This window comes from Phoxinus phoxinus, assembly GCF_949152265.1.
Source record: "Phoxinus phoxinus genome assembly, chromosome: 18".
In the NCBI taxonomy this organism is placed as follows: Eukaryota; Metazoa; Chordata; class Actinopteri; order Cypriniformes; family Leuciscidae; genus Phoxinus; species Phoxinus phoxinus.
Window position 1 is genome coordinate 16,169,224 of NC_136893.1, and position 17,844 is coordinate 16,187,067.

Consider the following 17,844-nt stretch of genomic DNA (forward strand, 5'->3'; position numbering starts at 1 on the left):
CAATCCGACTATCTCAACTTTTTTAACTACTGAGTTGAAACCTATACTTTCGCAGATATATTTTGTTAACTTTACACCTAAAATATTGCTATTTTATAGAAGAAGTCCTGATTTCATTTATAGAAGAAGTCCTGATTTCATTTTTACTAGAACCTACTTTTTTAAGGGTTATGAAGATTATTCATAAAATGTACAGAAGAAGGCCTTCCTACTCAAATAGTATATTCTTTTTTATGCTTTTAATGCGTTTCTGAATGAAATCTGGATGTACCAAAGATTCTTTAAAATGCCATAAAATACCCGTAGGCCTACCCTTAAAGAAGCTTAACAGTCAACTTCATTATTAAAAATAAAGGTTCTTTATTGACATCTATGTTTCCATAAAGAACCTTTAACATTTCCATTGCACAAAATATTATTCACACTAAAGACAAAATGGTTGTTTTGAGAACTGATCTCAAGGTTCTTCGGTGAACCAAAAAACAGTGTTGTTGGATCCCGTATGCCTTGATAATCACATAATAGCCTTAATGTCACTGAATTGCTGTATAAAGAGTTGTATTATATAAAATCACTGTTTGCAGAGTGCAGACTCTGTTTGTATTTTCTTTGATGTGACAGAACAGAACAAGGAGTGACCTTGTCAGATTCTCAAAGCTTGTCATCATTACTCTTCCATGCCTTATCCGGTTTCTCATAATAATCCTCTGACTGCTAGAGTTTCATGCTTTGCAAATATATATACTCCCAGGACAAGTCAGAGTAGTTAGGCTTGAACCACATGCTTAAAGGAGAACTCCGGTCAATTTTAACATTGAGCTCAATTTTTAGTAAATTTAAACAGAGTGAACACGAGTGAATCTGACTGCAGTGGATGTGAAAGATATTAATAAAAATGATGTTATATCAGCCAGCGCACATACCTGTGTTTAGTTCCTGTTTTCGGTCGAAATCCAAAGAAGTCAATTGTCGAGTTCACGCGCGTGATCATTGGTAACTAAACCTATGCGCGTGAACTCGACAATCGACTACTTTGGACTTCGACCGAAAACAGGAACTAAATACAGGTATGTGTGCTGGCTGATATAACATCATTTTTATTCATATCTTTCACATCTACTGCAGTCAGATTTACTCGTGTTCACTCTGAAGGAATCACTCAACATGGCTGGGCACTTGTATGACAAATCAAGGATGATAAGAGAAATAAAAGCAGGTTTAAAATTAGACCCCATTCAAGTCAATAGGGTGCAAATTTTAAAAAGAGGATAACAAGATTTTTTGTCGTTGTTCTCTGTATTGACAGCACTCCAAATTTACTAAAAATTGTTTCAATGTTGAGCTCAATGTTAAAATTGACCGGAGTTCTCCTTTAACACAACTCACACTATTACTTTTAAACACTTGTAACTCAACTTGTAATACAGTAAAATCCAAGTCATCATGATGTGTAAAGATGTCATTGCCAAAAGTAGACTTGTGTCATGGTCCCTATTAAAGTCACAAACTGAAACCTTGCTTTTGGATATCAGACAATTTGCTTAGCGTGTGTTCGAAAATGTCACGCCCCTTCATAACCGCGAGCTCTACTCAGATATAAATATTATCTGATGCCGTCAATTTCAAACCATTTCTAGCCCGATTCAGACCCTGACAATGTTAACGAACAAGAGGATCGTCCAGAACGGATTTCAAGCACGGACTTGAGTGACATTTTTTGTTGTTGTCATTTTCTTATAGATACGATGTTATCCACCTTTTAAAGGACAAGTTCGGTATTTTACACTTAAAGCTGCAGTCCGGCACTTTTTTGGGTTTAAAAATATCAAAAAATACATTTTTGAAAAAAAACGTAACCAGACAGTGTTCAAAACGATCTGCTTGCCTTACCTCGATTCAAAACGGTAAGCTTGTAATAATAATTTTAATTCTAGTGGTACTGGTGGATTTCCGCGGGAATTTCGAGCATGTCTTTGCGTCATTACGTCACTTCTGTACACATAGAGAAGGAGTCTCGGCTAGTCGGCTATTATAGCGTGTGTGGATGATGGTGGAGATTAAGCTTAGCACTTGGTATGGCGGATCCCGAAAGTTTAAAGCGACAATCACCAGGGACAACTGGAGATTCACCAGTTGTAAAACCCAAAGACTTCGGACTTCAGAAAAAAATATATATTTTTCACGTTTTGACGTGATATAAGCAATCGTTAGATTTAATCAGCATGCTATAGCTACTGCAATGCTTCCCCCCACCCCCCGAATTTGGTCAGAACAAAAGTGAATGTTAGCTACTTACTTGTTCAGATGACATTTTTCGATGAAAATTCTAATGTTGACACTTTCAAAAAGTATACTCTGAGATTGCTGATGATGACAGTACAGTATCCACAGCGACGCGGCAGCGACAGGTTCTCCTCAATACATTGTGTTCATCCGCGCTGTTTCATGCCGATTTACTACCCACGCACAGTTAATAATTCCGCGAATAACTGCAATTGCAGATTTCGAACAGAGATGGCGACAAAGAGGAAAAACGACGGACTGCAGCTTTAAAGCCCTGTTTTCAGATCGTTTCTGATGAAATAGAACGGTTAAGTTTAAAATTTGGACACATGCTGCTGGCCCGAGAATTTTCGGTTTCTTTCGCTTCGTTATAATTTCTCAGGACAGCAGCATGTGTCCAAATTTTAATCTTAACCGTTCTATTTCATCAGAAATGATCTGAAAACAGGGCTTTAAAGGTGCTCTAAGTAACTTTTTTTTACGTTAACCGAACAGCTTCGGAGTCATTGGAATAGTTATATGACTTTTTTCGGGTTGAATGGTGGTCATCTCGCACCCCCCGAGCGCCGGCCTCCGCATCAGAAAGTATCGCGTGATATCAAGTCTCGCGATGTAACGAATTGCTGTACGCCACTGCACACATACATTTATATGATATCATTCTGAGTATCATACATACCTCAGTTGACATGGCTCCGTGCGTTCGCCGACGGCTTCTCTGAAAACAAATGCACGTGACCAGAGGGAGAAGATGGGAGGGGGGAAAGTTGCCAATGGTTTTACGACAGTTTTCTCAAATATCTATTCCGAAACTATAGGGGGAGCTCTAAAACGAAACCTGCGAGAAAACAGCGAAGACATTTCCAAACCTACTGAGTGCTGCTTTAAGTGTAAAATACCGAACTTGTCCTTTAATCATATTTGTCGGAAAACTATGGTAATGCAAACAGTAATCGATCGCAAAACCATGGCTAATTTTCCTAAGGGCTGGTGAACAGCCTTGAAGAAGCAAGAGCTTACAAAAGCTAAAGTAAATACTATCAATACTGTATCGTTAGTTAAAAGGCTAGCGGAGGTTTTTGCCCAAAGGTTTGCCCTTCGTTTACATCATATCTAGCAACTACATAAAACATATAATTGGAACTGTTAATAGAAAACACAACTACAAATAATAAGATATAGCCTATACTTACAAGTAGTGATAAACAACAAATTGTCCCAACAAATTGGGAATGGCTTTCAGTCTTTCAGGAGAAGCTTTTGTGCGTATATCCTGCATTGTACTTTCCTCTGGAAGCTGTTCTGCGTAAAAGGTGCCGTGTACAGACAAACGTTAAGGTTATAATGTTCAGGAAAGGTGTTAAAAATCTATTTTAACCTCTCGAGTTCATCAGCATTTTTTTCAAACAGCGACAACAACTCTTCCTCTCCTCTAAAGCAGCACAACATAGCCTCACCCCCTTTGGTGTGTGTTCCCGGGGGCGGGGTTTATGTAAATGTTGGAGTTTGTGATGTCACCAACCCGGGAAGAAGCTGGTTGTAGTCCGTACCAGCGGTTTGTTAGTCCTCAAAAAGTGATTTCTGTAAAATAAAATATCTCCCTTTGCATTGAACTTTGAGCGTCATAACTTTGCAGATGTTGTTTATGCTCAAACAGCAACATTACACACTAACTAAAGTGAAATCATAATCAAGGACCCCTTTAATTTAGGTATAATTAAAGGTGGGGTATGTAATTCTCTTTTTTGGCCATTTTTTCAAAATCACTTAAAATCCTATTCCTAACCCACTTACAGCCACTGAGTTAGAAACACTGAAATAAAAATTAAGCAATTTAATCATCTGTGGAACGGGCAGGACTCGAAAAACTCCAGCCAATCATTTTCAAGACCACCTAGAATCATTGGACAGTAAGTGCGTCAATCAATCGGTCGCACCATCCCCCCTCCCCAGCCAGCCAGCCCAAAATCTGCCAGCCTTTTTGCAAATCACATACCCCACCTTTAAGTAAAGGGTATGTCTCATTGAGCTCATCCAGCAACAATGCCTCTGACAAGAAAGGTGATGAAAGACCTTTTTTTATTTTTTATAATCGCATTTGTAAGGAAGGCTTTCCATTATTTCAAGGTCATGTGGTTTTCTTATGATTATTATTTACATTATTAACTAAATTTGACTAATTGAGGGTCAGGCATCAGACACACATGTTCTTCTGTGACATCAGAAAAAACAAGCTGATTAAGTGCCAGATGTGGTCAATGTAGTTGCCAAAGTTGTGAAAGAAATCAAACAAATAAAATTATATTGATACTGTTTATCTGTTCACATTTAACAACTGGATAGACTGTCAGGGTTCTGTCACTTCGGTCTGTTTATTCTTGGTTTGGTGACAGAGCTCTGACACTCTTCTTGTCTTGTCTTGTCTTGTCGTGTGAGGTTCCAAGCTAGCTCGGGCCTGCGATCCTCTGGCCATGTGAATTGTTCTGTGCGCAGAGCATGGTGTTCAGGTCCTGGCACCTCGGTCTAGTTTGGTTTAGGTTCTGTGTCGGGGTTCGGACTTTCATGCTGTGTTTTTCTTCTGTTGTGAGACACTTCTGTCACTCAGGCCATGTGCTCTTCTGTCTGCTTCTGTCCGTTTACATCAGATGCATGCTTATTCGCCACATGTTTCCATGTTTTGTCTTGTGTGAGTGTTCTCATTAGCTGTGTTCATGTCTTGTTTTGTTTGTGCACATGACTTGTCATGTCGGTTTCGGTGTACCATGTGCTCGCATGTCTAATGTGTAACCCCGCCCTTCTTGTTATCTGATTATTGGTTCAATTGCCCCACCAGTCCTTCATCATTACATGCTTTGTTTGCTCCCAATTTATTCTCCTTGTGTTTGCAGTCCTGCACCAGTTTGTCATCAAAAGTTCCAGTCGTTTGTAGCCCTGCCTTGTCCTGTCCTGCCCTGCCCAGTCAAGTTTTTGTTTGTTTTGTTTTATTTTATTTTATGATTAATAAAGCCCATATCTCTGCATCACTGAGTCCTCACCTCATCCCTTCACCAAACCCAGACATAGACAGACAGACATTCCCACATTCATCTGTTTTGTTCACATAAAGGCCAAAAGTTCACAAACAAAAACAATTAAAGGGGTGGTTGATTATGATTCCACTTTTTTAACTTTAGTTAGTGTGTAATGTTGCTGTTTGAGCATAAACAACATCTGCAAAGTTACTAAGCTAAAAGTTCAAAGCAAAGGAAGATATTTGCTTGTAAAGATATTACTTTTTAAGGACTACAACAAACAGCTGGTAGGGACTACACAACATTCACCAACCCTATAATTTACATAAACCCCGCCCCCGGGAACACAATTTATTGATTATCATGACAGAATATGCTAATCAATGACTAGAAGATAACTACACATAAACTACATAAATTCATCAACTAACCATTCAGAAATGTCCTGTTGCTTCTACATGTTGTCACTTCTTGAGTCTCTCCATTGTCTGACTCCGGTTTGACCATAAAAGGCTGAAACTTTTTGAAATTTTCAGTGTGTCTGTGTGAGGTAAAAGGACACAAGCCATTGAAGCTCCGCCCTCTGTGCCGGGAGCAGCAGCTCATTTGCATTTAAAGGGATAGACACAAAAACGGTATGTTTTTCGTCACCCTCAAAAAGTGACAATTTTAACATCCTATATAAAAATATCTGTGGGGTATTTTGAACTAAAACTTCACATACACACTGGGGACATCAAATACTTATTTTAAATCTTGTGAAAGGGGCATTATACCTAGCCTGGTAATACCAGACTCTGCTACTTCACTTTGCTTCGTAGACAGAGTCTGGAATGGCATAATAGAGAAGTGTTTTCTCTCTCGCTAGGGGGCGCTTGTCTGAAGTTTAAAATCATTGGTTACCCGTACCGTAAGCCAGGGATGTTCAACTTCGGTCCTGGAGGGCCACTGTCCTACAGAGTTTAGCTTCAACCCTGACAAAAGCTCTTTTCTAGTAATCCTGAAAACATTGATTAGCTTGTTCAGGTGTGTTTAATTAGGGTTGGAGCTAAACTCTGCAGGACAGTGGCCCTCCAGGACTGAAGTTGAACATCCCTGCCGTAAGCCAATCAGATAAGTTTAGTTATGACACATGTTATGCGCCTGTACAGCCGCATCGAACCACAGACATCATGCATCGAACTCAAATCTATGATCAAACTTCCACTGTAAACCTGCTGTAAACACATGATGATGCGAGCGAAATACCGGAGTGAACATGGCTGTAAACGACTTTTGCAGATTATGCGAAGTTAATCTACGCATCCACGGTACAATCACGGCCTCTAAACTTATTTTTGACAGAGTGAAACAAGAAAATATTTGTAGCCAACTCTCAAATTTAGGATTAGATCTTTTAAACACAGCTCTTTGTTCCTCATGAGTCTGTCGGAAATGCTGCAACTTAATTTCAAGATTACAGCATGACATGGAAATATTTAAGGACTGGAAAAGAAAGGAGACACTGGTTTAAAATGTAATAAAAGGTTTATCAAACACTCTTCTTGTTCTGGCTTCAGTTTGAAAAACCCCGGAATGTTCTCCATAACAGAGCGAATTGCATCCCGTGTCTCGTTTCCCGTTTTCGATTTCTCTAACCTACAATGTAAAACTCTGCGCTTAGCGTCCACGTCACGGCTCTCAGCCCGCCCTCTGTTCGTTGATTGGCCCGGCCGTCCGAAGGCCGCTGGAAAACTGAAAGATAGGCTGCTATCTCAGACTGACTACAGGAGCGAAATGAAATTAGCGGAAGTAGGAAGTCTGACGTAGTCAGGCTACATTATACCACCCCTTTAAAATATGACACCCACACTGTTCACATATACATTTCATGAATGAATGAATATAAATCGATAAATTCCCTCTGTTTCTCTAACTTTTAGTCACACTAACTAAGTAAAACATATTTTCCATTAACTTTATGACGATGACTTTGAGCATAAGAATAGCTGCTTACTCATTTCCGATAGATTTACATAAATGAACGAATCACTCAGTAGAGAGTAAGTGTCCTGTCATCGCTGTTTCTAATCCAGCCCCCCGCTTCAATCCATAAGGCAGAGTGTTATGGTGGGGACGCTGCATGGTAACCTCTGGGAGCTAAGTTAAAAAGCATGTATTCTCTGTGAGTGCCTAATGTCACCCCAAGTTCTCCAAGACACTTAGGCCCAATCCCAATTCTACCCCTTTCCCCTTCGTCTACCCCTAACCCTTCGCCTTCCCCTTGACCCTTGAAACAGAGTGGCAAGGCGTAGGGGTGAAAATATTCCCCTAAGAAATGGGACACCACTACTACACCGTTACACGTCATTATACGTCGTCGCCTACGCCACAGGAGATGCGCCGATGTTTATCACAAACTTCCAAGATGCACAGGACTTGTTTTCTGTGGTGTTGTATTAACACGTTGGAGGTACAGACCTATGTTTGTCCTATTTTGACCTATTTATTTATTTACTGTGTGAAACTGTGTGAAATACGACATTGTGTGGCGTTCATGTGCGTTCAACTCATAAATATGATCTTTACGAGATGACTTGAACGTACTAATAGCTTGTGTGCTTTGTTCGGGGGAGAGGAGATTTTTTTACAAACGTTTCTTTGAAGGAACTGACCGTAAATATGAACACAAGATTGAATGTAACAAAGTAAATCATTATTTGTTGTTAAAATACTTATTAAAGTCAACAATTCTTACGTTTATGGTCTAATTTTTTGCTTGGGCAGCCATTTTGCGTCTGTAGCAGTGACACTTCTCATACCCCTTCGTTTGAAGTGTGGTCCCGAAAAATCTTCGTTTGAAGGGCTATCTGGCCCTTCCCCTTAGCCCTCCCCCTCCAACCAAAAGAGAATCGAGACAGCCCTACCCCTTCACGTGCACGAGCAAAACAGAGGGGAAGGGTAAAGTGAAGGGGTAAGGGGTAGAATTGGGATTGGCCCTTAAGCTGAGGTAAATGACAGCAGCAACTGTCAACCTCTCATTCCTGTCTCTCTGCCTAACAACACCCCTCTTTTTTTCCTTCGCTCTATTCTTGGACATTCTAAAGGACAGCAGCTGAATCTTCGAGAACAACTAGAAGTGTAGCAAGCTAAATAAGGAGAGAGCATACACCCTCGCTGTTGTCCTCTCCAGAGTGGTCACCGATTCTACAACTGCACAACTGAATGCTAATACAAGCCGGTCAATAATAGGCCTATATGGTTATGTTTGATCAACATCCTTTGAACCAGAATTATTGTGTGTGTGTGTGCCTAATTAATTATATTTTGGGGACAATTTGTACCCAGAAGGGACCAAAACCTGACAAAATCTCCAAAAACCTCTCTTTAGGGACGTCCTCATTTGTAAATCTGGTATAAAAATAAAGTAGAAACAGTTTTTTTTTTTTTATGAAAGTGTTTTTTGTGTGATAGCCAGGTATAGTTTAGGGGTAGGGTTAGTGTAAGGGCATATATACAGTTTGTACAGTATAAAAACCATTACGTCTATGGAATGTTCTCATTTAGATAGCTAAGTAAACGTGTGTGTGTGTGTGTGTGTGTGTGTGTGTGTGTGTGTGTGTGTGCAGACAAAAGGTGTTCTAATGGTGTTTGGGAGGGGCATGTTCATCTACTCCTGTCAATCACAACTCAAGGGAATATAAACAATCGCTTACCCCATGCTGTAACAACTCTTTCTGCATCTTTCCACAACCACATGTTCAGTCTATTTTTGATAAATTATATTAACATTATATTCCTCCAGTAGCCATGCCAGAAGACAAAAGAAGACGAAATGGACTATGCATGTAATCAACGCTTGCAATGACAACTGCATTTACAGAGCTATTTATTCCATTAGTAGGCTGTTCATATAGAGGATTTTTTTAAATATTTTTTTTTTTTTTACTTTATCTTAAGTGTGTTTTATACTGTCTATGGTTAATATGAGTGGAAAGCTCGTGATTTTCTTTAAGCGCAGATGTTTATGAGTTGGGGGCGTGTCAGTGAGAAATGTGAAGGAATATCACAATATTTAGCAGTGAAATTGTCAGGCTTTTCTATTTAAAACAAAGTAGGCTAAGCTAATTCTCTGCATGATATTAATAGGCTATAACTAACGATAAAGTTTACAGTGCTTCATAATTTAATTAAAAACATAAAAAAGCAAAACACACCCGATGTACATTCTTTGTTCTTCATTTTGTAGAAGTATAGAGTTACAAAACCTTATTTTTGTTTAGAGAAAGTACACGGCCACCGTACTTCGACGAAAGTGAAAAAGCGAAATTGAACGCATCTCGTAAACACCATAGACATCATATCTATGGTAAACACGACTTCCCACCTCGTAGATACACAAACTTCCCAGGAGGACTTGAACGCACCATGCGGCTAGAGCCAGAAAATGGCCATTTCTCAATAGGTTGTGAATTTTTTTTGTGATTTTATGTTGTATTAATTGTGCATTAGAAAAGAAAAAAGAAAAAAAAGAAGAAAAAAAATTGTGCATTAGGTACTTAGTATGTACTTATAATATGGGACGGTAAGTTGAGCTACAAGATCGCAGCACATCTCAATTCTCACAAGGATGCCTTCTGGGTCCTAGTGTCCTTCTGAGTTTGTTCTTTCAAGGTCGCCTGACAAGACCGGTCTCCACGAGAAAGCATGTCCATTCTTTGCGATCTTGGAATTGAGAAACAGCCACTGTTTTATTATTGGGAGATGAGAGGGTATGTGGCTCTTACCATTAGTAAAAGTGAAATGGCTAATGTAACCCCTCAGGTTAACCCCTCACCCCACTCTATGTGGGCCTCAAACCCGGGTCTCCGGCATGGGAGGTAGGCGCTGTAACAAGGAGGCTAAAGATTGCAGTATAGCGTCAGTCGCGAGTTGCAATCAAGGGAGTGAGGTTTACCTGCACAGCTCTCACTAGCTGAGATCATAGGCACCTCAGCCTATCATATAATGGCAGTTGGGCAAGTTACTTCCAAAATGTTATACATTATTAGTTACTGTCATTTGAAAGTAATTAGTTACATTACAATATTACGGTCTCGGAATTGCGTTTCACTACTTTTGCGGTACTTTTGAGTTACTTTCACCAAAATAACCACAGAAGTATTACTAGGTATTCTAAAATGCTAAAATGTAGTTTAATGCTGCTTATTATACATCCAATGGCAGGCGATGTGGTGCAGGCCCCCTAATAACATAATGTATTAGACACAGTGAAGGCTCATGGCGCAATACAATAAGCAACAATCACTGTCATGATCAAAGTCTAGTAATAATGGTAGAGACACCAAACACAGAGCCCACTATAATGCAACCTATAACCTAATGACATGGCAAGACGCACAACCTCTTTTTCTTTTAGTTTATATTCTTTTATTTTCACTTAATTTAAGTTCACAGCACAAACCTGGCATGCATTGGGTGGACACGAATCTCTTCACTTCTTGGGGTTCAAGCAGCATGGCAGACAGAGACTTAATTTATGTTGCTTTGTCTTGCCCGCGCTCTCATCCACTTCATTCTGTCTCTTCTATGAACATGAAGCTCTCTCAGTTAGCTTAGTGTTAGCGTGGCACCGGTCCAGGAGTTTCTTCAAGTTACACATGCTATTTCTAGATGTAGAGAGTACCCCCCGTGTCGCACATAGATTGCACTTGACTATTACGTTCTTCTCTGACGAACTGAAAATAATGGGAATATGTCCATCTCATAAATGTAGAACCCATATCTGCAGTCATCTCAACCACGGAATTCCAGCAACAATACATACTATTTTACCCGCAGAATTTTTTCTCTGGTGCTGGAATGTCTGGTGTTGGTAAATTCTTTTAAAAGAAACTAACACCACTTAATTTGGGGTTCAAGTGCGTTGTTGTAAGTAACCTGCGTAACTAAGATTGTAACAGTATAATATTACCAAAATATGATTAGTAATATGTGTTACTTTTGTAATGTGTTACTCTCAACACTGTCAATGCCCAGCATTCAGAGTTTTATGACAGTAATGCTGCATTCACGCCATGTCGTAATTACGGTAGTCTCAAGATGACAACATGTGTCCTTGGCTGTGTCCCAATTCAAAAACTGCATCCTTCAAAGGATTCTGACTTCAAAAGCCACACCTTCGAAAGCCACGAAGTCCGGACTGAGCGTTGTTGTCTATGGAGGACTGTTCTTGTCGCCTAGCAACTGTGACAGCTGCTGTCGATTAATGAAAGTAACGTTTGTACTTGACTTTTTTAAAAGCTGTCTGAAAACAAAACAGGGTCACAGTTTGTGGACAAACTGTCTAAATATGTTCGCCATGGTCCATTTCTGTAAAGAGTATAAACTGTATATAATTGCATCTTAGAGTTATTGCATCTTAGCAAAATATGTCAACATTTGAACCGCTTTTAGTTTTTTAATTTATTCATACATTTTATCATTAGATATTTCGGTAACACTTTACAATAGGGGTGCACTAATAAGCATTAATTCATGCTTAACTAATGCACAGATAATACTGAATTAATGTATTACTAATGATTATCTAAGCTATTCATTAATGATTGCCTAATTAGCAACTAATGAAGAGTCTGTGTGGTTAATATATTAGTTCATATATGAATTGTTATTAATTAAATTTGTAATTGTGGATTAATTCCATAATCACTTATTTTATTAACTAATAGTGTTCATTAATTTGTTAATTACCACAATGAGCCTAATATGCATTAATACATTATTAATTACAGCATTAGTAGTGTGTCAATTACTACAATTACTAGATGATGAGTTAATAATGATGTGCCTCAACAAGTAAAGTCACAACATAATGATTGTTAGCTAATGATTAATTAATAATTAATGACCATCACTAGAGTTTATAAAAGCTGTTGATTAAACACTGGTTTCCAAAAACATTGAAGTAATTGACACACTACTAATGCTGTAATTAATATGTATTAATGCATATTAGTTTACCTGTATTATCTGGAAGTTGAAATATAAGGCTTTGGCTCATTGTGGTAATTAACAAATTAATTAACACTATTAGTTAATAAAATAAGGTATTATGGAATTAATACACACTTACATATTTAATTAATAACAATTCATATATGAACTAATATATTAACCAGACAGACTCTTCATTAGTTGCTAATGAGGCAATCATTAATGAATAGCTTAGATAATCATTAGTAGCCATTAATTCAGTATTATCTGTGCATTAGTTAAGCATGAATTAATCCACCCTTATTGTAAAGTGTTACCGATATTTCAGTAAGTTGAAACCTAAAACTTACGTTAGAAAAGTGTAATTCGGGAATTTCTCGCCAAAAAAATCCCGTTGTCACTGGCTCACAATTAATTCTGTGGTAGACAAGGCCTCAAAGGCTCTCGAATCTGTAGTTGATCCACCTGAAATGCCTTCGAATTGGGACAGCCTTTGCAGCGATTTTTGTGTGAGCATATCAGTGAACACCCCTGACCACTCGGTGAGTTTCACGTCTTTGTAAACGAAAGTTTAATGCGTTTTTAGGAAGGATTGTTCTAGTGCACATATGCAGCCATTGTGGAGGTGGCGTGCTACCACAGAATCCGAAAATTCTCGGGCCAGCAGCATGTGTCCAAATTTCAATCTTAACCATTCTATTTCATCAGAACTATCTGAAAACAGGGCTTTAAGTGTAAAATACCGAACTTGTCCTTTAAGGTAACATCTAGACTCCCAACAAAAGTATTGTTTAGTGTAAAACATGTTGAAAAATGATAAATTAGGAGCTATTTCATCACAAAAGCTTATTCAGGGTGGTAAAGCCTCTCCTCCATTAATGATACAGCGGCCTCTTATGTCTCCAGCGTATGCTTTAGCTTTAGCCCATACTCTTTTTTGGTTGAAGGTTGATTCCCCATTAATTTTAACCAATCAAAAAAAAATAAAAAATCGAGTGAGATAATGGAACCTCTCTAATGGATCTCATCTCATCGAGAAGGGTCAACAACCTGACACAAAAGTTGTTGTTTTTTCTCCAAAACGATCAATTGCATTTTAAGTAGCCTAATTAACTATCAGGTAGGCTATATGAAATCAGCTAGAGAGCGACTTGGAAATAATAAGTGTTTTTGTTTGGTTGGCAATGGCAATGGCAATGTAGCCTATTTGTAGACCGCTTGTATTTTCTCTTCGCGAGACACTAATTACTTTAGTGTAGAATTTATCAAGCGTGCACCATTGCAAGGAGCAAAAAACCCAGAACTCTAGAAAAACACGAAGTGTATGGATAGTTATTATTGACTAATGCGCATGTGGGATTGTTGATTGCCTATGTGCCACGCTTAGCGCAGTGCTCATGGAAATAGAGGTTGAATAAAGATGTGATTATATTTGGTGTTTCCAAAAATGTTTTCTTAAAGTGTGTGTGTGTGTGTGTGTGTGTGTGCAAAACGGTACACAAATGCATTCGAAAATGTATCAGTGGTTTATGCAACAGTTGTGGGATATTGCCTGGAGCTATTTTGCCCTTATATACAAACACCAGGGACGTGCAGAGAGTTCCTCAGGGGCAGGGGCTCAAATATAAAAAGGGGCATATATATAAATATATATGTGCTTTGCATCACATAAATAAATTATATTTTTTAAAGTATATTAAAATAGAAAACCATTATAAAAATAAAAAAATCTGTATTTTTGATCAAATAAATGCAGGCTTAAAGCGCAAAAGGGACTTCAAAAATGTTAAAATAATAAAGTCACCATTTCGCATGTTGTTGTCAGGCAGCCTACACTTCACATAATAGGCATGCAGTAGGCCTGGGCTTCATTTAACAAACTATGATAGTTTCATAATGTAAACGGTGTATCAATATAGACTTCAAGTGACTTGAATACTATACTTACCATTAATGCTACTTTTGGTGCTGGTTTGTAGTCAATTAACATCCATTAGGTCAACGACGGAGATTCAGATCACTTCAATGTAAATTCGTCTGTCCATGTAATTTTCAAATGATTTATTTATAAATGACCGTCCAATGATATTTGAACTTCTTGTGCCAGATGACGATTGGTCGGTGTATTATGCATGACAAACAGGCTTCAGCGAATTAAGTAATATTTTAAAATATGTGTTATGTGGATTTTTAATTGAATCGACACACAACCTTTTATTATAAAAAAATTTAAAAAATAAAAAGTTTTTTTTTTTTTTTTGCCGTCGGAGCCATACTCACTGAAAGACGCTCGAGAGCATCGGCTCCCAAGCAGACTGTGTGGGATACCTGCTACGTGTACACTAATACATTTTCATTTTAAAACGCATAACTTTTGCTATGGTTAAGCCTGCCGCCCACACACTACCAAAGAGTATAGAAGAACGTTCTTTGACACTACTCCGGAGTCAAGACCGAAGCAAGACACACGCACAACTTGACGCAAGTGACGCAACCCATAGCAACGCGTTATAGCAACGACACCTCAGACTGACAGAAATGTAAAAATAAACGTGAATTTAGGCTACTTTAGTCTTGTACACATTGTCATGTAAATTATAAGCAAATGCATTTTGTTTTATTGACCACAATATTATCAATGATATTTGTTTGAGAAGGGCACTTTTGATTAATTTTGAAAAAGGGCAGGGGCTCGAGCACCCAAAGCCCCCCCTCTGCACGTGCCTGACAAACACCCACAGTCCATTACAATGAATAGCATTAAAACATTAAAATACTTAGACCTAGGCCTATTTATTGTATTTATTGCTCCTCTGGCCCTGGGTTAAATGGGTTTGAACGGTTATAATCAAGGCAAACTCTTTCTACTGGTTATTTTTACGATATATTTTTATTTTACGATATATAGGCTATAGCCTATATTTTTTACGAGATCTATTTGAATGAATTTAAGCTCCACCTTCATTTAAATCACTCACCTGCCCACATGTTCTGTACAATCACATGTAGACGCAACAAACGCGAACAGAGTTGTCAAAATCCAGAAGCTGCCATAAAAGCTCTCGTCCTCGTCCAGATGCGTGTCACAAGTGCTTTACCATTTATCATGTTATGGGCTGCAGCCTGCGCGTGTCCGACTCCAAACCAGGATGCGCGCAACATCACTTTAGACACCCCCCAGCTGTTGGACCAGGGACGCTGCCTCTTCAGATCCATCCTGCCTTCAGATACAGCTGTGAAGGTACTGTTGTGTGTCTTTCTGGTGATGACCATTATCTCACTTGGTATCAATGGGTGCACTCTGTTTAGTCTCGGCAGTTCAGAAGACTTATCCTGGGAGCCACGCTTTGCCTTGCTGAAAAACCTCATAGTGAGTGATGTTCTACTCATTGTCACCCAAGGTCCAACAGTGATACACTGCCTGTTGCAGAAGACCACGCTGCCGTACGGAGCTTGGTGTGTCACTCAGTTCTTTCTTAACACCGTTTGTGTTTTCTGCACTATGCTTACTATCACCTGCATGGCTCTGGAGCGTTACCTGTACGTGTGCCAGGCCATCTACTACATCAGTATTCTAACCACCAAGCGCCTTTACCTCGTAGTCGTGCTCACGTGGCTTATTTCAGCGTGTTTATCGGCAATTGTCACAGCTTTGCTCAGTTTAGGGCACAAGAACGCATTGCTGGGCAAACCCATTATAGGGCTACTATGTGAGCCGGACACATTGGAGGCCCACCTGGGCTTTCCACGGGCTGCTGCGGTGTTTCGCAAAGTGATTGGGCTAATGGTGACCCTGCTTTGCATCTTTTCCTACTCGTTCTCATACTTGCGCATGTATCAGGAGGCGCGCAACGCCGTTCAGCCTTTCCAGCAGGTCAATGTGAGGGCGCGCAAAACCGTGATGTTTTACTGCTCGATGCTGCTGCTTCAGCTGCTCCCCATCTTTCTGAAGATAGCCTCGGATGCTCTGTGGGAACTCGAAGGCAACATGGCCATGATCCAATCGCTGGATCATTCTGGAGGCTGGACGTCAGCTGGGACCCTCCACATCATGCTGCTGGTGATGCTTCAGGTGCCTCCTTGCATTAATCCACTCGTTTACGGTCTGCGCAACAGGGAGGTGAGGGAAGTTCTGCCCAGGCTGATGAGGTGGAGGAGGGAGAACCGCTGAGTGAGCCCGGCACAGGTCTTTTGTTTTCATCTGTTCCTGCGAGATGTTTCAGGGAATTTCCAGTCAGCATTCAGTGGCAGGCAACATTCTAAAGGAAGATCGATGTCACGTGTATGTATTGTTGTGAAGGTTTATTGTGAGATTAATAATTATAATAACGTACAATACAAAACCTTAAAGCAAAAAGCTTTGAATGCAAAACTTTGTAAATTTGACTCAGATTTCACGTGCCTTTTTTGTTCACATAAAACATGGCTAAATAACACTTACATTAAGGTTCAGTTTGTTAATATGAATTAATGCATTAGGTATCAGGAACAAACAATGAACACAAATTTATAATACCTTCCTTTTTTTAACTTAAACTTGACATTTAAAAAATTGTTATAATCAGCATTAAGAAATGAAAATGAAAAAGGAATTAAAATAGCTGCTCCATGTCTGTGAATTTTACAGTTGTTTTTTGTTTAAAGTACAAATCCAACATCAGCTTTGAGCAGATGGTATATATAACATGACATGGTAGGCTACTTCAACATATGCTTAAAGTTAAATATAATCATGATCACACTCTTAATATAGGATCTGAAGGGATACAATGTTAACACTCTTAATGACTTCTCGCAGAATAATGAAGATACTGTAACTAATTAGGCACAGCAAAAATGAGTAGGTGATAGTTCCAATATAACAGATATACGGTGGCAGCTGTGGCAGAGACTATTACTTCATAATGAATACAATATGCAGTACAATATATTAAATTGTATTTATTTATATGAATGTATGTGTATTTATATGTATGGATTTATGTTTTTATATGAATTTGTGTATGTATATGTACAGTATTTTTTTTTGTTTATATTTATTGTGACACAAATGTGAACTTGAGTCAAGTTAAATGTTGCCATCTATGAAAAAAAGCTTAATTATGCATTATGAATACATTGTTGATTTTTTCCTCTTTAAAATTGAGTAGAAATGAGTTATCATTTGATGCAAAGTAATACGTGATGCAACTTCATAATCTTATTAAAATACATAAGAAATCTACAGTTCTAGTTCCTGTGTCTTAATAAACTGTTGGAAATGGTGTCCAAATCCTAATGACTGTACAAATAGCACAGCCACATCAACAACCAAAAGCCCTGCAATGCATCTCAAATGTGATCAATCTGACTTCAATTATTTAGTTCATTTGAAGTTTATTTTAATAGCAGAGTCTGTTAAATGGCTAAATAAGGGATAGGAAAATTGTAATAAATCCAATTTATATATACCGAAAATCCATTATCAATCTGGCAAATGTGTGAAAACCTAAAGGGCAAATCCACATTCTCTTTTTCCTGAATGCTTACTACAGAAGCATGCATATATAATAGGAAAAAGAACGAAAGCGTGCAG

The 17,844-nt window shown here is 38.6% G+C and overlaps 1 protein-coding gene across 1 annotated transcript; it reads left to right on the forward strand.

Moving 5' to 3' along the window:
* Positions 1–15,294: 15,294 nt before the first annotated feature.
* On the forward strand, positions 15,295–16,440 carry LOC306985803 (olfactory receptor 8K1; the record flags this gene model as incomplete). Its single annotated transcript, XM_079588477.1, has 1 exon — positions 15,295–16,440. The coding sequence occupies exon 1, from the start codon at positions 15,346–15,348 to the stop codon at positions 16,438–16,440; it is 1,095 nt and encodes a 364-aa protein (XP_079444603.1). The 5' UTR covers positions 15,295–15,345.
* Between the last annotated feature and the right edge of the window lie 1,404 nt (positions 16,441–17,844).